General features: G+C 38.6%; 4 protein-coding genes across 4 annotated transcripts; 1 reads left to right on the top strand and 3 right to left on the bottom strand.

The window, feature by feature from the left end:
• The first annotated feature begins 3380 nt into the window (after window positions 1-3380).
• On the top strand, window positions 3381-7035 carry upb1 (ureidopropionase, beta). The gene is made up of 10 exons (XM_067520326.1): window positions 3381-3630; window positions 4077-4248; window positions 4415-4502; window positions 4604-4698; window positions 4768-4926; window positions 5018-5187; window positions 5558-5639; window positions 5745-5787; window positions 6355-6509; window positions 6632-7035. Exons 1-10 carry the CDS (start codon window positions 3413-3415, stop codon window positions 6713-6715), a joined length of 1266 nt encoding a protein of 421 aa, XP_067376427.1. The 5' UTR covers window positions 3381-3412; the 3' UTR covers window positions 6716-7035.
• Window positions 7036-7714: 679 nt separating this feature from the next.
• Window positions 7715-10395, bottom strand: gucd1 (guanylyl cyclase domain containing 1). The gene is made up of 6 exons (XM_067520328.1): window positions 10253-10395; window positions 10057-10138; window positions 9785-9950; window positions 9600-9691; window positions 9221-9462; window positions 7715-8790 (listed from the first exon to the last, which is right to left on the bottom strand). Exons 1-6 carry the CDS (start codon window positions 10257-10259, stop codon window positions 8699-8701), a joined length of 681 nt encoding a protein of 226 aa, XP_067376429.1. The 5' UTR covers window positions 10260-10395; the 3' UTR covers window positions 7715-8698.
• A 124-nt stretch (window positions 10396-10519) lies between these two features.
• Window positions 10520-15176, bottom strand: LOC137135765 (P2X purinoceptor 4a-like). The gene is made up of 12 exons (XM_067520327.1): window positions 14995-15176; window positions 14718-14865; window positions 14558-14629; window positions 13996-14068; window positions 13809-13905; window positions 13558-13638; window positions 13318-13459; window positions 12979-13115; window positions 12809-12902; window positions 12644-12709; window positions 12439-12540; window positions 10520-12333 (listed from the first exon to the last, which is right to left on the bottom strand). Exons 1-12 carry the CDS (start codon window positions 15129-15131, stop codon window positions 12301-12303), a joined length of 1182 nt encoding a protein of 393 aa, XP_067376428.1. The 5' UTR covers window positions 15132-15176; the 3' UTR covers window positions 10520-12300.
• Window positions 15177-17386: 2210 nt separating this feature from the next.
• On the bottom strand, window positions 17387-20982 carry zbtb26 (zinc finger and BTB domain containing 26). Its single transcript, XM_067521661.1, has 2 exons — window positions 20847-20982; window positions 17387-19876 (listed from the first exon to the last, which is right to left on the bottom strand). Exon 2 carries the CDS (start codon window positions 19843-19845, stop codon window positions 18529-18531), a length of 1317 nt encoding a protein of 438 aa, XP_067377762.1. The 5' UTR covers window positions 19846-19876; window positions 20847-20982; the 3' UTR covers window positions 17387-18528.
• Between the last annotated feature and the right edge of the window lie 258 nt (window positions 20983-21240).

Here is a 21240-nt window from a genome sequence, read left to right as displayed (position 1 = left end):
CTACTTAATTCTTTTTTGTTAGAAATCAATTTCTTTAAAGATGCTATAATAACGTGGTTTTATATATAAAATGAATAGTTTCACATTTTGGGAAATTCTTTACTTTCTTCCCTATAGTGAGCTGAGAAGATTAGCAGAACAGCCTGTCACTTAGCTTAAAGTCAACCAGACAATTTCTTTTTCAATCAATCAGTTTTGAAATGAGTCTACATTTTTAGTAGTAAGTTGATTTAAAAATCCCTGAACGAAAGAGTTTTGCACAGGTGACTTGAGTTCAGGAGGATAAAAACTTGCATTATGACATTACCAAACACAGATTTAGTTTTTCAAACTGTAGGCTCGTTTGTTTAGACTTCATCCACTTTTAATGAATTGCATAGGTTTAATTTAACTTTTCATAATCCGCTACATGTAAATAATTGTTTAAAATTATTTATAATTATTTCTACTTAAGTTGGAGAAGATGCCGATAAACTCATCCGTGTCTTCCTTTTTGTGCTGAAAGAAATAATAAGGAAAAACAGCAAGTGTAATGATGTAAATACAATCAGAAAAAATCACAAATGGAAAGTGTTTTTGGGTTTGCATAAATACAGAGCAACTAATTTATTTATTTTTTATATATAAAAAACTAGTGCAGTCTGATACATAATTATCAAACCTCTGCATCAACAAGTTATTAATACACAGACATACAATCATCATCAAAAATGATAATGAATTTTTGAAAAACATTTTACCACTTCATGGAAGGAGGGTTTGTAGCAGAACTGTTGCATCAGACTGCATTAGTTTTACCTGGCTGTACATAAACAACCAAAATACAAGTTCCCTGCTGTCTTGAAAATGTAAGTAGACTCAACTGTTCAACTTTGAACAGCTCAACATAATTTTATATGTTTAAAATAAACATCAAGAATATTTAGTTGACTCAACTGTTCAATCAGACAAACAGTCTGCAGCTCTTACAACTATATGTCCCACTAGACACAGCACTAAGATGACTTCTGAGTCTGCATCCTGGAACTTATTATTGTAGGGTAGAGACTAACGTCATCATGATAACTTCTGTTTTTCCTATCATGAAACCACCATGACTCAACATGTAGTAAAAAAAAAACAAAGCTTCCATCACAAATGTGTGCAAGCTACTGAAAAGAAGAGTTTTAACTCTCAAATAGAGCATGCAGAGAAGTCTACAAGATTTGTTTCTTTATAAACTTTATTTATGTTCTAATCGGTTCTCAGGAGGTTTTTCATCTTATCAATTCAAGTCAAACATGTGAAGTCAAAATAACTCTTCAAGTTCCAAAGTGGTTTAAAAATCAAAACTAGACATTGTAAGCTAAAGGAACTTACTTGAACATTTTTAAACCAAAAATCTGCCATTAACATTAAATGGACACAAAATGTGTTGATGTGACAAAATTTCTGGGCGTATGACATTTTTAAGGGTCTGTTTGTCTAAATTTTGCAAATCCATTGTCAAACAAGTTTCAAATGGTCTTTTGACAGAGGCAAACATAATTCTTTCCGTAGAGTGTGTGGATCTGACGAATGGCAGCAGGACAGTCAAGCAGCCCAGTTTGGCTCAATGTGCTTACAGATTCCTTAGCCTGCCGCATGTCTTTCTACTCTAAACGCTGGCAGAGCTTTAAAGAAAGAAGTGCAAAGATTTCATTTCATTTTCAAAATCTCGTGAAGGAAACATTCTCTGACCTGAATAGTTTGGTTGCAAGTTTAGTACCGGAGAAAAACCCTTCATGAATGAGCGGTGCTTAATGACCAGTGGACATGAAATGGCTCTCTGAGGCCTCCTGTTGGCTAAGACCATGTCTAGTTTAATATATCTTATAATTAGCTTGTCAACTCTTCTGTTTTGGAGCAGTTGAGAAAACCATCAAACCTTGAACAGGAGTCAGTAGGAAAGTTTAGGGGAGAACGGAAAGTGAGCAGCAGTCCCGCCTGAAAAAAAAAAAGAAATATCTGCAAACAACAGGCCATCAAATGTTATAAGTGTGATTTCTTGCAGCAATGCAGAAGTAAAACCTGAGAAATTTCCACAAACAGTAAATAAACCAGCTATACACTGTGTAATTCATCAGATGTAGGAATCTGGCAAATCTGTTCTTAAAGTTTTAGCACTTTGTGCTAACAACTGAGTATCTGTGTGTATTTGAAGATGCTTAGACCTAATTTATTTATTTTGTACCAGACAATAATCATATTATGTCTTAATTTGTATTCCTACAGACATGCATCAGCCACACAAAGATGTGACAGAGTAAAGGAAAAAGACATCTGACAAAGTGGTGTAATGTGCTTACTGAATTGATGTGTGACATATGTGATATAAAGTTACAGTTTGTAACAATAAAAGTATTCGCGTTCTCTTCAGGTACAAAAGTAATAGATGTAAATATAAAGCCAACTAGATACATTTAACATGTATTAGGAAATTTCACATGTACATTGTAGTAGATGATAGTTTAGTTTGTGTGTGGATGCATGAATCTATACTATATTGTATATTTGAAACAGATATATTAGTGAGTAGAGACCCCTGTTCTCGGCGTCCTCTCTACCCATTAATAAGGTACAGAAATGTTAAAAGGTTGAATTTGCCTTCTGAGAGAAGAATGATGATCTTATTTGTAACTGGACATAAAAACCTGGATTTTGTACTACAATTGTCACTGGTTCCACAAAATGAGCTGTGTGACTCATTTTTAATGCAAGCAGTTACCAAATATAGTGGGACTAACTACACACTCTGCCACAGTGCTACCAATTACAGATTTACAATTTATAAATGAAACTGATCATTTAAAATTCCATACTAATTAGGGAGAAAATGGTTTGTGATAATGCAAGGACAATTCTTTACTGATAGAATAAATATTTGTTAACTCATTATGGTTTACACATCTACAGCAATGATTGCATCTTGAACCGCACATTTAATCTGCTTTGCACAAAGGAAATGCACATTTTCCAATTTATTAAAGATTCTCTCACATCTGTAAAACTCTATCACATTTTCCGAAAGAAATTATTATTTTACCATTATTGACAAATTTTACTCGAGTAAATGTACTTTAGATTAGCAGTTATAGTAATATTCAGCACATCTGTCACATTTTGACAGGACATCCCAACAATTGGTTCCCGCGCAAACCTATTGCATTACAAATGTGAAGTCACGTGACTCCAATCAAACATGCATAAACGTATATACGTCCAAAATTGTAAAGGTACACTACATGTAAAACAAAATTGCCATAAGTCACATTTATGATACAAAATGCTAAACAATATAGAGGTTGTCTTTCACCTGTGGAAACAGGAAAAACAGGAAGTCAGTCATACAATAAGACAGACAGAGAGATAGACAGACTCACTTGGTCAATTAATGACCAGCTTCAGCAAAATTCAGCTGAAGACTTTTCTTGCGTCAGACTGCGTGAAAACACACGCGCCACCACACAGAGCGCAGACAGACAGCAGGAAAACAGCTGCTGCAGAAATGGCCGCGTGCGAGTTTGAATCGCTGGAAAAGTGTCTCGAGTCCCACCTTCCAGAGCCCGAGCTGAGCGAGGTGAAGCGGATTTTATTCGGCAAGGAAGCAAAGTGAGTTATCGCGAGTGTTTTCTAAACGTAATGAACCGAGGCAGTAAAGTCAAGTTTTACAATTTCCTCAGTTTTTCTACTGCATTTGTCCTTTTGATTAAATTATTATTCAGCTGATTCGACTTTTGTCTGAGTGAGAGCTGCAGTGTACAACCCACACTAACGTGTCAGAGCAAGTCATTTCAATATGTCACCTATATGATATGAAACATATTCCCTGCTTTGCATTTTTGTGACATAACAAGTAATTGAAAATGTCCAAATAAATTATATATTTTTATGATATTAATACATACATGTCAGCTGTAGCTAAATGCTTTTTTACATTCTACTCCAGAGATAGGTAAAGGTTAATCTCTTTCACTATTGACTTAAACCCACAGCCTGGGGGGCACTGACCGAAACCATTATTGTCAAGAATCTGTGTTATATATTCACTGTTACAGGACATTGGACCTCCCGACATGTGCTGTGGACTGTGCCTCTGAACGTGACTTTGAGCTGAAGGGTTACAGGTTTGATGCTGCCCAGGAACAACTGAGGCCGCCCAGGAGGATCCGGGTGGGACTCATTCAACACCGCATTGTTTTGCCTACTGCCGCCCCTGTTTTGGATCAGGTCAGGGGTCAGATACATTTTACACAACCCGTATTAAGAGAGGCCTCTGTTGTGGCACAGTAGCAGTAGGGCAGATACACACGTATTGCTGTGAGACATTGGACAGAGGTTCAACCTCAGTCTTTTCAGGTGACTGGTGTAAACTTTCTGTATGTCCCCTCCGCAGATTAATGCCATGCATAACCGTGTTGGTGAAATAGTTGAGGTAGCAGCCATGTGTGGGGTCAACATCGTCTGCTTTCAGGAGACCTGGAGTGAGCACTTCAATGAGTCACAGCTACAACTGCAAAATAATATGTTCTTTAGTAAATCAAATGTTCCCAGGAAAACAGACTTGTGTTTATTCTGCTCACAGCCATGCCCTTTGCTTTCTGCACCCGTGAGAAAGAACCATGGATGGAGTTTGCAGAGTCTGCTGAAGATGGAAACACCACCCGCTTCTGCCAAGAGGTGAGATTATCTACTGTAGTTCGGATATGATTCACTGCAGGATCTAGTAATCTGCAACTCTATCCTTAGATGGCCAAAAAATACAACATGGTAATCGTTTCCCCAATTCTGGAGCGAGAAGATCTTAACAGCACTGTGTGGAACACAGCAGTGGTCATTTCCAATTCTGGAAATGTGCTGGGAAAAAGCAGGAAGAACCATATTCCCAGGATCGGAGACTTTAATGAGGTTAGTAGAGCGTCTTCAAGCATAATGATCCACAGCAACAACTGTGTAGAATTAGGCAGCTGTTCATGGGTTATGTTTTCTTTGCACAAAGTCTTCATATTATATGGAGGGCAACACTGGACACACGGTGTTCCAGACACAGTTTGGGAAGATAGCTGTGAATATCTGCTATGGTCGCCATCACCCTCTCAACTGGTTCATGTACAGTATGAACGGAGCTGAGATCATCTTCAACCCATCAGCCACTGTTGGAGCTCTCAGGTAAGAGGCTTTTAGAAACGCCACCCGCTCAATTTAGGAATACGCAACATGTAAGAATAGTATCAAATGTCCTCCTCAAACAAGTGACAGTTGTGTAAAAATTTTGGACCTGGCTAAATACTTTCATCCTAAGTTGAGGTTGTGCTTTAGCAATGCATGTTACAATATTGCCAACGAAAATTAAATGAATCAGTTGTTACCACAAACCCTTGTGGGCTGTGGGGAACTTTCCTTGATAGTTTGGCCTTGATTTCAGTTGGTTAAAAATGGTAAAATCATTGTCTCAGTTACATTTGTTGTTAAATATTGCAGTTATTATATGTGATTCTATGTACTGTACATCAACTAGGATGCTATGTGTTGTCTACAGTGAGCCCATGTGGCCTATAGAGGCCAGGAATGCAGCAATAGCTAACCACTGTTTCACTTGTGCAATCAACCGCGTTGGAACCGTAAGGCTGCTACAATCATACACTGTATATCATAAATACAAATGTTAGAAAAGTTTGCAGCTGCTCCATAGTGTGACATTATGTGCATTTTTGTGTTTCACACAGGAACATTTTAAAAGCGAATTTACATCTGGTGATGGAAAAAAAGGTACGAAATGAATTATTTAGAACTGAAGAAAGTTATGTTCATATTCACATTTTAGAAAAATATGCTTTGCTTATGATTTACTTCCATCTTGTCCTCTGTTTTCTAGTCACGATGTTCAGATTAACCTCTTTTAACCTCAGATTAATAAATGGCCAGATACTGCTTTTCAAACTTCTACTGTCACTTGATGATTCTTATCACCATTTGTTTGTAAAGTCAGGCAAAAACTCATCAAGTTTATGTTTTTATTCTTCTTCTTCTTCTTCTTCTTCTTCTTCTTATCTGTTTATCTGTTTATCTCAATCAGTCACGTAGTCCATACCACATGTCCTGATTGATGTGTGTAGAGCAGGAAATGAATGCGTAAAAAACATGACAAGCAGACACAGTGAAAACAAAAGACTTACAGGCAGCAGGCAGAAGACGTAAAAATTGCCATCCTTGTAGAGAACCAGTAGAGTTGTCTGGTATATTAATGACTGGGTGGGAAGGTCAGGTGGGTTGCAGGGACAGAATGGGGAATGACCATGACAGTGGCTGATGGTGACAGCCTAATGTCTTTTGCAGCCCATCACGACTTCGGCCACTTCTATGGTTCTAGTTACGTGGCTGCTCCTGATGGCAGCCGCACGCCAGGGCTCTCTAGAACCCGTGATGGGCTGCTGGTGGTAGAAATGGATCTCAACCTGAACAGACAAATCAGTGACAAATGGAGTTTTAAGGTAAAATTAAGCAGCAATTGATTGGGCAGCCTTCCTGCCATTTTAGTCATGTTCATGTTCTGTAGATGATGTGACCTACACAAACACCTACAGTACCTGTTCATGGTACCTTTTGTTTGCAGATGACCGGGCGCTACACTGAGTATGTGGAGGAACTTAGCCAGGCTGTCAAACCTGACTTCAAACCCAACATACTGAAGGAGTAGAAGATATTACACATAAATACAGTATTGTACATGTACATTATAGTCTGTTTCAGTATGAAATTGACTAAGCCCATTTAAGTTTTTCTGCATTTTGAGTAAGGCAGTCTGAAATTTTTCATTCATTGTGTTTCTATCTAATACTTAAAATTACAGTATAATCAGGCCCTTTATTATATGAGTACAACTGTAAGTTTCTGTTTGTAATCTGACAAGCCTGTTTTTTTTTTTTTTTGTTCTGTCATGATGGAACAGGAAGTCTTTAAAGTAAGACTATTTACCTGAACTGGAGAAGAGTGAGAAAATTACAGAGGTACAAAATATTTTGGAGTTTCCAAAGTTGTATAACGTCAGTCACCATAAAGTACGTATTACTGGTAATACTGGAATCAATCTGAATCCCATACACATATTAATTTCCCCAAGAGACAATAAATGAAAGCTGTTGATATAAAATTATTAGATAACAACATTAAGATTATTTTGATAGATATAAACCATGGTAAATTGCATTTCCTTCACTTCTAAGTTATCTTTGGTGCACAAATCTGTCAGTTTTAGCAGTCTGATGAGCTCAACAACCTCTCACATTTTAAATATACTTTGCCAAGCTCTGATTAAAAGAAACAAAACTGACCTGTTTTTAGACAAGGTAAAATACATTTAATTGTAACATTTGGCAAATAAGTGAATGTGAATTGTTCAAGTTAGTTCAATAAAATACAAATGATACCTTAATCATCAGTTTTTCACAATATAATACTTAAGGAAACCTACAGTACATTAGTTGACATCACAGCATAATGGGATAATTAGGATTATCTCCAGACAATGTTGGCACAGGAAAAATTAACATGGTTTTAGACACAAAGGGCAGGGCCAAGCCTCATTTAATTTTACCATTCGTTATATGTACAATTATATGTACGAGAAAGAAAATGACATGGAAGCATGTGTTCAAATCCTTTAATTACAACATAACTGCAGCTCTGTTTATTAAAAAATAAAGTATGTGGTTCAAAAGGTGCTGTAAGCTTTTACCAAAAAGCACAATCAAGCTTTCCTTGAGTGAGAAAAGTTATTTCATGGTAAAAACCTTGAATTTAAATAACAATCATGTCAGATGATTAAAGTGTAGTGCAAAATTCATAAACATTCCCAAAATTAAACAAAAAATAAAATACAAAACATTCACAATGAGGGCATTACCAAGTCTTTACTAATATGAACAGAGAGCATGACTGAATCAAAATTACCCCTTTGTCCATCTAATGTCCCTGTTCTTCTGCAGGCAGACTGATGTCCACAGAAACACTTTAGAGGTTTGCATTGAAATAGTTATTTTATACCCTTGTCACACTTAAGGGTGTTAATTACCTGAGACTCTCAAACACAACGGCTTCCTGTAATTCCTTTTGATAGAATCATCTGATAAAAAGTGACGAGGCGAGTTAGCAGACAAATGGCTACAGGTGAGCCACTTGCACATTAACACTGAGCAGAACTAAGACATTGGGTGTACTAAATGTTGTCATTATCAGCCCTGAATTATGTGCACCGTTTCCTGGATTTCCATTTGTAGGTCTTGATTCCCACTTCACCCACTGTAGGCTACCGTTTACAGTTCAATAGATCCAATCCATTCCAATCCAAATGCTGCCGTTAAAATTCAACAAAGACAAAATTCCTTTGAAGTCTAATGTCAAATGCCGATAAAAATATAAACGATTCTGCTTAGCCTAATGAGCATTTCAGCTGTTGATCCTGCACGTGTCAAGTAGTATTGGCTATACAAGAGTGAGGAAGAGCAGTGATTCTGCAGCAATTGTTTTTTCCGTGAGCATTTGGGCTTGTTAGCACTGAGAGGATAGTCCAAGGGATCTGTAACAGCTGACCCCACTCCCGGACGGGAAACCTGCAGCATCACAATGTCACCAAAATTAATAACCAAGGAAAAGTGAAACCCAAATCCACCATCACTGTTCATCAACTGTCCTTGAAGATGAACAGGATGTCTTCATCTGTCCCATAGCTCTGCCGAGCTTCTTCAAAGTTACAGATGCTTGTGCAGCACACCCCTGAATAACAAAACACACATGTTAGCTTCAAAAGGAAGACAAACATCTGAGAATGCTTTAATCTAGGGCTGCAAGTAATAATTATTTATTTTATAGGTGAATTTTTTTGGTTGCTTTTTAGGTTAACTGGTTTGTGGATTCATTTCTAAAATATCTGGAAATGGTTTATTTCAAGGTATCATAGTCCCATTTCTGTCTGTACAGAAAGACTGAATCTGCACAGTCCAACAGCCACATTGTGTAATTAGCAAACATATAAATGAGTACAACGTGGCTCAAACTGCAAAAGGTTAACACTCTTGAATAACAAATGGATTAGAGTACTAATCTATAACCATAGTTAGCCCCCCGTTAGTCAATTGAAACTGTAAGTTTAAAAATTATTTTATACCACATACTACATGTGCTTTGAATATGTGAGATTACTTACTGTCAGAATATGCTGGATTGTTGTAGAAAATACATCCTGTGGTCCTGTTGAAGCCACACACTACCACAAAGTGTCCTTGGTACTCTGGCTTCCTGCAGAAACACTTCTGACCCACAGGCAGGAAGCAGCAATATTTTACAGATGAGGAGCACAATTCACATGTCAGGATGACAGCATTTACCAGCACAATGGCAACATGACCTTTCTCCAGATGAGACTGGATTTCCTGAACTGTCACCGAACTATGGAAAGACAAGCACAAGCACATGTTAGGTGTGTCGAAGGCAAAAGACATTTACATTTAGCACACACTTTTTTCCAAAGTGTCTTACAAGTGAGGTAAGGGTTTATCAAGTTGAATAACAATAAACAGACTCACCATTTTCTTACCACCACTCCTTGGCTCTCAGCTTTAATGAAAAGCTCATTCACTCTGTCTTCTTCTGTATCAAAATGCTTCTTGTAAAAGGACTAAAAGCCACACCAAAAAACAGAATCAGTCACACAACTGCAAAAATGCAAGCTTAGTCGGGATAGTATTGATTACAGAGACTGTGCAAATACCTGATTTTTAAAGCCCTTATCGACACCCAAAGTCTGTGTGCAGAAGCAGTGTTTGATTCCTAGATGGCACATGAGGTAGGCCAGGTCAACAGTCCACACGCTCTCTGTCAGCTTCAGCTCCCAGCATGCTCTCTGAAACGCCTCATCACTGATTGGGTGTAGGTACCTGCAAGAGAGGACAGTGAGAGACTGTGACTCACTGGGGGTTAACAGCATGATACATTATACAAAAGATCAGTTTCGAGATGCAAGCGACTTTGCTGTACACTTACTCGAGAACCATCCTGGAGCAGGCTAACCCACAGTCCCAGTGGTACATCTGCCGAATGATGGGCACATTCAGCAGCACGGTATCTGTAAAACCCGAGGTATTGGTACTTTTTCAAAACGCTCTATCAAAAAGCCATTATGTTAGATTGACCTTAGCTTAACCTGTAAAGACCACGCCTTAACTTTCCTCATACTCACCTGTCATTCTGTTGAATTCTTTCTTAGTCCAGCCGCCAAGTAGCTAACTCGAGATAAAGCTACTCAGTCTTGCTTACACCATTGAAATCAGGGCTTGTGTTTCCTCATCGATGCGAACCAGGCAAACCAGTTCCCCAGCTACACGTTTAGCTGTCGGGCTAACACCGTTAACTTATGTTGGCTGGTTCGTTAACACAGCGAGGCCAGCCCCTGGACAAACACCACTACCAGACAATGATAATTAACAATAAGGCAAAATTAATTTAAAAAAACTACATTAGCAAGTTTGTTTTTAACGGCATCGTCGTTTAAAAATGCTCGGCTGCCTCCCAACTGTGTTTGCTAGCACACTGGGAAGCAGCAGCTGCTTTCTTCTTCTTCTTCTTCCTCAACTTGTTGTTCTCCTTTACGGTTCATTGGCGCCACCTTGTGGACCGGAGTGTGGAACATTACCAGGAAAAAAAAGAGAAGTAGATTCTCTTCATTAAGCCTGTGTGTTTTGTATATTCATTTCAGTGGCTGTAGTATTTCCGCAAAATAATGTGAAACTGTACTTTGCTTCTTTTAACACAGATCTGAGTTTCTCTCGTTGTCTCAATAATGTGTTGAACAGATTCTTGTGGACTGAAATGCATTCACTCCACAGTTGGAGGTTTGGTTTCTCCCAAACTGTCTGCTATTACCAACATGCTTCTGGATCTGATAAAGATGTGTCTGTTTGTGCACCTGTGTCATTAATATATGCATATGACTTCTTATAACTGAAGCCTTAAATAAAATCCACATGTCAACTGTTCGTGTGCTATGTATTTTCTTGTATATCAACTTTCTCATGTTCGTACCCTCATGCATGGGCTTATTGTACTTATTTAAAATATAACTATATTCAAAATATTATATGTTGCCTACATGCTCCCGGGCCCAATGCTTGTGAGTGCTGACAGGCTGTCCGCTGCACTTCAGATGTGAACACTTATGATAGCACTTTGCTTTGATGTTTTCTCCTTGACTTAGATTTTTGCTTGCCTTGTTAGTCGCTTTGGATAGAAACATCTTCTAAATGTAAAAAAGAAATGTAAATGCATTCATTTAGTTGTTCTCTAATTTTAACTTTACACTGAGGGGAAAAAACCTGCAGTCTGCATTTTTTCTGTCTCGGGGTCTTTAGAACCATCTGTGAATAAAAGTAACTTGTCAATAAAATTCTTGCATTACAGCTTTTGCATGATGTCATCCGTCTCCCCCATTTCGACCTCCACGGCAGCAACTGGAGAAGGTTTGACTACAAGATCTTAGATATTCAATCTTAAAGCTTTATTGTCAAAGTACTCTGTTTCTACTCCTACTACCCAATTGTATAACCTACTTTTTACCCCTAATTTATTTTACTTGTGGCAGACGTTGTGCATTTGTAATGTCCCTATTTACAGTACAGGTAGATCTAAACTGTCACCTGATGTGGTCTTCTTCACTGCTAAAACTGGATTATGTGCAAGGGTTTCAAACTGTAACTATTCACTAGTGTTAGTACCAAACTATCTGACCTATCTACCTCTTTTCTACCTCTTTTATTGTTGTACCCCAGCACTGGTATTTCATAATTCCTTCTAATGCCACTCCTTTTGTTTTTTAACCTTTCCCAAAATATGTGACAGCTATGTCTCTCTACCTACTGCAATACAGTCTACAGTGTGTAGATTTTGTTGTCTTTATAGTTTTACAGGCTATTGTCTGTGCTCTTTTGTGGTGTTTCTTTAATTGCCTAAATGCGCTATTCCTATTCTTAACAGCCTTCTCACAATTTTCCTCCCACCCCAGGACACACTATTTGAGTTTGCTCCTTCTGCTTTTTGGGATTGTTTTAAAGGCAGCTTATGTCAGATAAAATTAAAGTTATTCTGCCACCAAGTGGCACAGAGCCAAATCTTTATTTTATTTTGTATACTCCTTTACATTTACACATTTATCCAATTTCAGTGAACAATTCAAATTGTGTATTTTATCTCAGATCACTGCAAAGAAAATGTCTTCATGTTGATGTGGCACTGTTACTGAGTTCCATAAGTGGTGCCCATTGACACCTGTAAGAAAAAGAATAACTGTGAAGTAATGATGTAAAGAAAGTAAAATGTTATTAAATAATACTGTAGGAATGTAAATTATGAAATGAAGCGTTGGTCACTTACTGAATCACTGTCACCATCGTTGAATTCTGTGACTTTATTTTTCTTGTAAACCTCTCTTTTCTCCATGCATGTCAACAAAATCCAGTCACACACATGGGGAATCTGGAGGAAAACATTTAAAACGTTCAAATCTGGGTATCATCACCTAAAACGGGCTTTTTCTAATGTAATATTCATGTTTTCAAGACTCAGTGTGTCTACTCACCAAGCCGAGAATGGTTAATGCTGCGCCTAAGTTGATAATAGTTGGCACAATTCCAAATCTTCCTGCCTGTAAGATAAAAGTGAAAACCCCAGATTGTGTCAGTGGAAAGGGACACCACACCTTTAGAGGAAGTTATGGCAATTACAAGATTTAACCAGGCCTCACAGTTCCAAATACGATGATGTCGAATCGGATCCCGTATGCTTTGATTAGGGTTCTGGTTTCCACTCCATCTGGGGTCAGGTAGTATTTGGCAAACCTAAGGGTAGTGTTTGTTGCATAAATGCTTTTTCATCTACATGGATTTATAAAGAAGGGTGTGTCAAAAAGAATACCTGAAGTTGTAACCGGGGGCCACATTATTAAAAGGATTTTTGTCGTCCAGCCTGCGGAAGCTGTACTTTGGGTAACACTTATCTTCCCACCAGTCCAGATCACAGCTCCAGTCAATAAGAATACCTAGGACGCCACCCTTTACAAACGTACAACAACTTGATGACTAGTCATTATCCAACTGTTTGAAACATTAGACAAATGTGACTCTTTCATTACTTGTGAAAAGCTGACAACTGAAAGATGCAGATAAGAGACAAGGAAGTGTGTGTGGAGTAAATTAAATAACAATGGAAATGGAAAAAAAAAAAAGTGGTCGTTATATTTAATTCTGAATGTACCTTCACAGCCATGTCCTGAAAGTCCTCCCCAGCCTCTAAAGCGATGTCTTTGAGGCGGAATATGGGGCAGTCTGGGTCTGTAGTGCGATTGAATTCACACGTTTTCAGGTATGAGGAGTTAATATGTGGTAGTATGTTTCTTCTGGAAGAGGAAAGAAGACACACATTTGATATGATATAAAGGCACATACATCTATAATGTTCTGATAAGAGCCTTAAACTCAGATCCAGTGCACTGACCCATGAAAGTCAAACTTAGGGTATGTAATGCTGTTTTTGATCAACACAGTGAAGTCCTCTGCTGCAGCCAGCAATGCAGGTCTTTAGGACAGAAAATCCGCATGTTAAGCCATATCCACATTATACTATAATAACTGTACTATACTCTATAATACTATATATAATAATATAATACTATATAACTGATTATAAATACATTTATATTGCATATATATATATATATATATATATATATATATATATATACTTACTCAGGCAGTACAGTATCTATTTCAAGTGGACACCATGAGAAGACTTGACAGGTCTTGACAGTTGCAGAAAAGTTCACACACCGCCCCGTCTGAATACCTGGATGAAAAATTAGCATTAGCTGTTATTTGCTGATTACAAACATTAACCTGACTAAACGTTAGTAATTCAAGCTGATCAAAGCCCTACCACTGCCTCGAGGATCATTGTGTCCCTCAAAGCAGTCACAATCATCCGTGCAAGTCGTTAGTGGACCAGGGAACTGGAGAAGAAAAGTAACATGTCAGTAATCAAATCATCATCCCAAACTACAGTGAGGGATGTGCATGTATGCAAAAGTCTGCTGTATCTGTAAAGCTAATACCCTGACCCCATAACGGACAGCAGGATAGCTGAAAAAGCACAAGTGCCATATATAGCATTTACAATAGGTTAAGTCTATCACTAAGTCATGCAAAGTTATGCAAAAGAGTTATTCCCTGGAACAGGCAAAGCTAAATGGACTGCAGCCGTAATCCTAGTCTTTAGATTTAGATGTCTTTAGATTTTATTCAAGCAACAACACTAAGAGTCAACAGTCAACACAAATCATAATGCTAACATGCTGACTTTGCAAGGCTGCATTTTTCCAAATAGCACCAAAAAAAGGAAATCAGAGATTATTACTTTGTTGGGGCAATGTTTTAAACAAATCATCCAAGTACTATATGAGTGTACTAAGATATCATAAAATGTAACATCAGAATCTCACCTCAGGACAACGTGACTGAAATTGTTTTCTGGTGATGATCATATTCGTCATCACAAAGAAAGAGTCAGGAGTCTGTTAAACAAAGGAGCAACACCAATGTCACAACACTAGGAATAGTCACAGTTCAAAACACATAATGTCATAATATATGTTTGAACACCTGAGGGGGGATCACATAATCAGCCACGTCCCAAAAACGGGGCTCCATGTAAGATGTGTTGGTGTAGGCAAAGCCTTTCACTTTGGTGGTGACACTGCTGATGACAGAGTCTGTCTCCTGGTAGGCCTTTCGCACCACACACACATACCTGCAGGTTTACAGCACTATTATTATACTTCGATAATGCAGTGATCATGACCAAACAATTTTACAACCATATTAACTTTAGAACCACACTTAACAAAACCTTGATGCCATTAGTTTTTTCATTACTTACCCCACTATATAGAACAACACCACAAACTGGGCGAACCTGAACACACATCCTATGGTCTTGCTTGGAATAACCAGTGTTTTTGGTGTTTCATAATGAAGAAAACATTGCACACAGCCGTTTTCTGAAGACTTGCTCATAGCTGCATCACACACCAGAGGTGGACTGGGCAAAAATGATGCGTGGACGTAGCTCTTCTTAATCACATCATTGTATTCAAATCATATTCTCCACATGGACATGTTATCACGTGTTGGACTCTGGACATAATTAAACAAGCCCTACATTGTATACGTTGGACAACTTGGTGTATTTTAATGTTAAGGTCTGACTGTACTAATAAAGGAATGATTCAGCCTTAAAACATGAATTAATAAAATTAATTACACAGCTCCTGACAAGTTTACCACAAACATTTAGAATTATAATCTACTTCTTCCCAAATCCAACTGTCAGCAACTGTGCCCCCAAAGGCCCTTTGTTGAGTCTCTTATATACCTGCACACAATCAATACATCTAAATATAGATAAATAAATACATAAATTAGCCAACCAGCTTCTGAACATGATTGTAGACCGTGTTTTTTAGAGTTTCCATCACAGAGGACCTCAACCACCACTGCCTCCATGTTTTACTGTGGGACAAACTACATGGACATAAAAACCTCAAACCCTAGCTGCAAAACAGCTTTTATTTCATCACTGACCTGAACTCTGCAAAGTACTGCCCCCCTTCCACCTAACCCCACCCTCCACCACCACCGAATCTTTCCGAGACATTTCTGACTTGAGTAAATCTACCTTCTTCTTTATCAGATCTGCACAGTGCTATGCTGTTCTAAATAAACCTGTCAGTGTGGTTTGACACTTAATAAACTACACAATTTAATTTTACTTACCTTGAAATGGCAAATAGGATAAAACTATATACATATAATTTAATGCACAGTTAGGTAGTAGAAATGTTCCTTCATCTTCAGAAGTAAAAAATAGTGAGGGAGTGTTTAAAAAACGTATAGCAAGTCCTCTATTACCTTTGTAACCTCCTCCCCCCTCTTTAATTTCCCTCTGAGCAGTGTTTGTTTCCTTACAGGTGGAATTTTAGTCAATTCTTCATGGCATTTTTCCTAGTCCGACAGATTGCTTGGCTGTTTGCCACATACAGCCTTTTCTTTTATGGTGGTGGTCCTCTTCTTATAGGTAGTTTATTTTGCCACACAGACCTGTTATAAATTCTAAACAAATAGTCCAACTTTTGTCTAATTAAACCACAAATTCTTGTGCCAAAACCCATTTGGTTTGTTCTCATTCTCGTCAGTAAACTCCGAGCATGCTGCCTTATGTCTTGAAGAAAGCAATGGCTTCCCGTGTGCTTTTCTCCCAAATAATCCAGACTTGTGCCCTATATGCTTGACTATGTAGATGTGAGTTTTATTCCAGTTGTTTCTAAGGACATTGTCAGGCCCCCTGCTGTTTGTTGTGGATTCTTTCATAGCTCTCAACCAAGTTTCCTAAGACCTCTTTCACGTAATTTTCTAGGTCTTCCACTTCTTGGACTTATCCTGGTATCCCAGGATGAAATATTTTTAAAGGTTTACCAAATTTATTTTGAGGTCTTCTGAAGGCCGTTTTCCTGGTCCCATTGTTTTTGTTGTTCTCACCAAACCGTTTAAAACAATTTAAAGTGCAAACTGAATGTAACACATACAGTATTTTGCCACTCATTCAAACATGAAGTATTAACATTCTTTTTTTAAACTCAGACACCGGATTTTACATATTAAAGTTATCAGGGGGTACGCAAAGTTCTTTTCATCCAGTTTTTGACCATTTTGTTACTTGTAATGATGAATCTGCGTAAATATTATGTTGATAAAACAAAAACACCTTGTTTTACTATTTTGCTATTTGAACATAAGGGGATGCAAATTTTTCCACTCAACTTTATCATTTTGCAAAAGGTGCATGACAGGAGGGTAAAACTGTCTCATCATTATGCAAAATAAATGCAGTGCTGTGTACTCGCTCTCCTTCTTTTGATAATTTATTCACTAGTCTGAAGATAAAATATGTCAGGATACCCAACGAAACCTTTGTTAAAGCAACTCACCACACATTTACATGCCACTTTTATACACCCACACAGCAGACTGATAGAAAGCTTGTAAAAGCAGGCATGCACACTAAAGAAGGCATAAACCTGAAACCTTTGTTTTTCTTCTGCATTGAAAACAAAAGAAAAAAAAAACTACATGGTGAAAATGCTAGATTTCAATACTGACCTTACTAACAGACTTTTTGTTTTGAGCATTTCTTTTTTCTACACAGTGCAACATCAGAAATACTACTTTCAAAATGCATAAAAATATAACAAAAAAAGAGCATGCAACCAAGACTGATTTCAGTTTTTTTATTTCCTAACACACATTGACCTCCAGGAAACAGGACAGACACAATGTCACTTTGGTCCAATAGTACCGCATATATAAAGTCTGTATAAAAGAACCATTTCGGTTCACATAAACACCTAGGTTCAGTTTATATAGGCATTCCATTTGTCACTGCGTAGGCTGCCATCAATAAAACCAAGTTTCAAGTTTACTTTACTGATGAAATCCATGTTGTATTATTCACACATGTAAGAAAGAAAAGCTACAGTAGACTGTATACACAATATACAAATGGATATTTTTCTTTTTTTATCCTTTTGACATGGTAGACATAGGCATTTAGATTAATGAATAAAACTAATGATGTACAGTTATTGTTTTTGTTTCAGTGCTGAGTTTTCAAGTATAATGTGAAGGCATCTCTAATGTATTTTAGAAAAAAATTGTCCACAGTAATGAAGCTACAGTGAAATACAGATCAAATAACCTCTTTCATGTATATGTTCTCCAGCTAAACCCATCAGATTTATGGCTTTAAATCAGCCACCATGTTCATTCATATTGCCATCATTTGATAATGCTGCTTCGTACACAAAGAATAAAAGTCTCTAAGCTTATTTTATGGCCGTAATTTCAATCTATACAAGGGGTAAACAAGTGGTCTCTGCTCTAAAGCATTTATACTTGTGTGCTAGTGTGTCTGTGTTGTGCTGCAACTACGCTGCCAAACTGTTAGTTGGCAGTGGAGTTTCTGCAAATAATAGTGACTGAAACCAAGCAGATAATGTTAAACCAGAGCTAAGCTAAGATGTTGAACAGCAGTTATTTAATGACAAAACTGCAAGACGGCAAAGAGAGCAGACATCAGAGGAGACTTTCTCTTTGACCACTAGGTTTAGTGATCATACAGAGAGTCAGTTTCTTTATGTGTCGCTCTAGTTTGTAGTTACATTTATGGGGGATGCACATCAGGCTATGACACAGGGGTCTACATAGAGTCTGCAGCTATGCAGAACCTACGCGAGACTTATGGCAAAGATTTGGTGATGTTTATAAATCAAGCTTAATAATCAAGTTTCACCTTCTTGAGCTCTGGCACTAACATAAATGACAGGAACAAGAACAGTATTAAAACAGTTTAAAAATATCATATTTGCCCAAAGTCAAAGTCAAGCCCCCCATCGTGCAGGCTGCCTTCATTAGCATTATCAAAGCTGTTCTTCCCATGGATCTGTTTGAGGTGCTTACGAAGAACTGGCTTATGAGCAAACACCATGTCACAATAGTTGCAGCGGTGAGGTTTGTCCCCACTGTGCAGGTTTAAGTGATCTAGCAACGAACACTTCTGGGTGAAGGTCTTCCCACAGATTTTACATTGGAAGGGCTTGATGCCGGCATGGACACGCATGTGTCGGTGCAGGTTACCCTTCTGTGTGAACGTCTTGCCACACAGAAGGCACATGAACAGCTTGTGCATCTTGAGATGGTTGGCGTAGTTCTCCAACTGTCGGAAGACGCGGGCACACTTGGGACACTGGTGGTACCACTGTAGAGGTTTGTCATAGTTCCTTTGGTGCCCGCTGTGTTTCTCTGCTGGAGGAGATGGAGGTGGGGGACTGAGAGGATACCCGGCCATGCCAGGTGGAACTGTCATCTCACTGCTGCGACTGTCCACGGTGGAGTTGATAAGTGAATGCTGGGGCTCGGGGGAATGGAGAGCAGCAGGCGGGCTGCTGGGGAAGTGTCCAGTGATGGAGTTTTCTGCAACGTCAGACACAGACTCTACCTTTACTATAGTGATGTCACTCTCTACTGTACCCAGTCTTTGGCGTCTACTCATAATCTGGAGAGGGGATTTAGGCTGTATGATCACATCATCATCGTCGTCGTCATCATCATCGTCGTCGTCATCATCATCATCAGCATTGTCATCCTCAACCTGCTCCACTTTCTCCTCTTGATGAACTGTCCGGACTTGACAGCTTTCCTGCTCTCTTGGCTCCTGAAAAGATAAACCCTCCTCCCTCCTTTCCCTCCTCACATCTACATCTACCTCCAGCTGCCGGGCAGCCTGTGGTTTGATGAATTTGCTGAGGGCCTGAGTGCACTGCTCCACAATGTGGCCCATTTGAAGGAAGCTTGCCACTGTCAGGTAATGCACCAGCTCTAGCTCGGGAAACTCCAGCTGGCCTGTGTAACAAGACAAAAGCAGCTGCCGGCCCACCTCTGCCTCTTGCATCATAGTGATCTGGACTTCCTTGGAGTCCTGCTGAAGGATGAACTGGTCTCTCAAGAAAGAGGAACCAGCTGCAAACACCACCTTGTGACCAGGGACCTCAAGTTGGTTTATGCGCACTGTGACGTCACAAAAGCGTCTCTGGTGTCGCAGGAGGTTCATCTTCTGCAGCATGGAGTCACCAAATGTGGCAAATCGAAACTGCAAGATGACCTGGTTCTGGGCCATAGTGAACCAAGGGCAAGCAGCAACAGTGCACCTGTTTAAGACAAACATAAAAAATGCATCAACTCTTCTCTTCACCTCTTCAGATAGCAGTCTTTCCTACATACAGTGTGTATATATATATATATATGCAGCCCAAGACATGCATGTTAGGTTAATAGGTGCCTCTTTATTGTCCGTGGGTGTGATTGTGAGTATGAGGAGTTTGTATTTAGTACTACTACTTACTACTACCACCTGTGTCAAGCACAATCACGGACACCACTACCTAATCTTTATTCAACCTGATGTATGTTGCACTGAATAGGGTGAGAGTGTCAACACAGAACAGGATGAAAAACAATTTGCACGCATCAGCTCGACATTTATATAAACAAATAACCAATAAAAACGATTTTGCTCAATCAAATTTTATTATGCAGTTAGGTTTCCCTTTATGCTCACGCCTACTGTTTACTGGTCTGCCTGGCGGGCGAGCAGCGGGTAATTACCACGGTGAAATTAAGTTAAGGCTTAAGTTGCATCTGAAAACCGAGTTACATTAAATTATTTTAACGTTCAAAACAATGCACCGATTGTAGTGTTGCTAAAGTTTCAAACAGAGATGAATGTAAAAAAAAAAAACCCGACAGGTCCTTGGCTGTCCGAATTGACTGGACCTATGGCCGCATCTAGCTAACTAACGTTAGCTTTTCGCCACCATTAACGTACGGTTAAAGTATCTGCTTTATTTTGAAGAAAATAAGTTGTATTATTTTCGAGTATTACTTTCTGGGTTACGGCAAGAAAAAAGTATTGTTATCTGTTAGGCAACTGGCTCTTCATTGACATTAGCTATAGGATTTTGTCAACAATCAATCACAGATCGCCTCCATGTTTCCTTTTGGCCTAACTCCTCCTCCTTCACTAGCCAAACTCTCAGAATGACTCAGTGTAGCTAACTGCTAAGCTAGCGATATTTTCGTGCTTTTGTATTTGCCGACACAGTGAAAAGTGTTGTGTACCTGTTAACAAGCAGCCTCTAAACAAACCGGAGGAAAGAGGGTTGACCTGTGAAGCCTCTGGACGGAGACGTGAAAGAGTTGCTCCGGATGCAAAACCCATTAAAGGCTAGCCGTGACGTCATGACACGTGATCAACAAGCGCCAGTGCCAGCGCGTAGTCACTGAATACAAATATATAATAACTTAATAATATAGTGTTTTTTTTTTCAACAACAACAAAAACAGACTACAAACCTACACCGACCCAGCAGTAATACATATACATTAACTCGCTACAAAATTCAGTGACTCAGTGAGGCAGAATTATTGTTAGTTTTTCTTGTCATTTCTTTAATATCTGAATATGAATTCCCTTTATTTGTGTAATTATTTTACTTTCCTACAAATCCTTTAC

This window comes from Channa argus, chromosome 11 (genome assembly GCF_033026475.1).
Source record: "Channa argus isolate prfri chromosome 11, Channa argus male v1.0, whole genome shotgun sequence".
In the NCBI taxonomy this organism is placed as follows: domain Eukaryota; kingdom Metazoa; phylum Chordata; class Actinopteri; order Anabantiformes; family Channidae; genus Channa; species Channa argus.
Note: the sequence above shows the minus strand (reverse complement) of the source record. Positions and strands in the feature narration are given on the sequence as shown.

Bases quoted from the DNA above. Each gene is read 5' to 3' on its own strand.
- upb1 (XM_067520326.1), top strand. From the start codon at position 3,413: ATGACCAGCTTCAGCAAAATTCAGCTGAAGACTTTTCTTGCGTCAGAC. The intron at 4,699-4,767 runs GTGAGATTATCT...CTCTATCCTTAG, and splicing joins CCACCCGCTTCTGCCAAGAG to ATGGCCAAAAAATACAACAT. The intron at 5,188-5,557 runs GTAAGAGGCTTT...TGTTGTCTACAG, and splicing joins GCCACTGTTGGAGCTCTCAG to TGAGCCCATGTGGCCTATAG.
- gucd1 (XM_067520328.1), bottom strand. The intron at 9,951-10,056 runs GTAAGTGTACAG...CCTCTCTTGCAG, and splicing joins TGCTCCAGGATGGTTCTCGA to GTACCTACACCCAATCAGTG. The intron at 9,463-9,599 runs GTGAGTCTGTTT...GTCTTTCCATAG, and splicing joins GGAGTGGTGGTAAGAAAATG to TTCGGTGACAGTTCAGGAAA.
- LOC137135765 (XM_067520327.1), bottom strand. From the start codon at position 15,131: ATGAGCAAGTCTTCAGAAAACGGCTGTGTGCAATGTTTTCTTCATTAT. The intron at 13,116-13,317 runs GTACATTCAGAA...ACGTTTGTAAAG, and splicing joins TTCAGGACATGGCTGTGAAG to GGTGGCGTCCTAGGTATTCT. The intron at 12,710-12,808 runs GTGAGGCCTGGT...TTTATCTTACAG, and splicing joins ACATCATCGTATTTGGAACT to GCAGGAAGATTTGGAATTGT.
- zbtb26 (XM_067521661.1), bottom strand. From the start codon at position 19,845: ATGGCCCAGAACCAGGTCATCTTGCAGTTTCGATTTGCCACATTTGGT.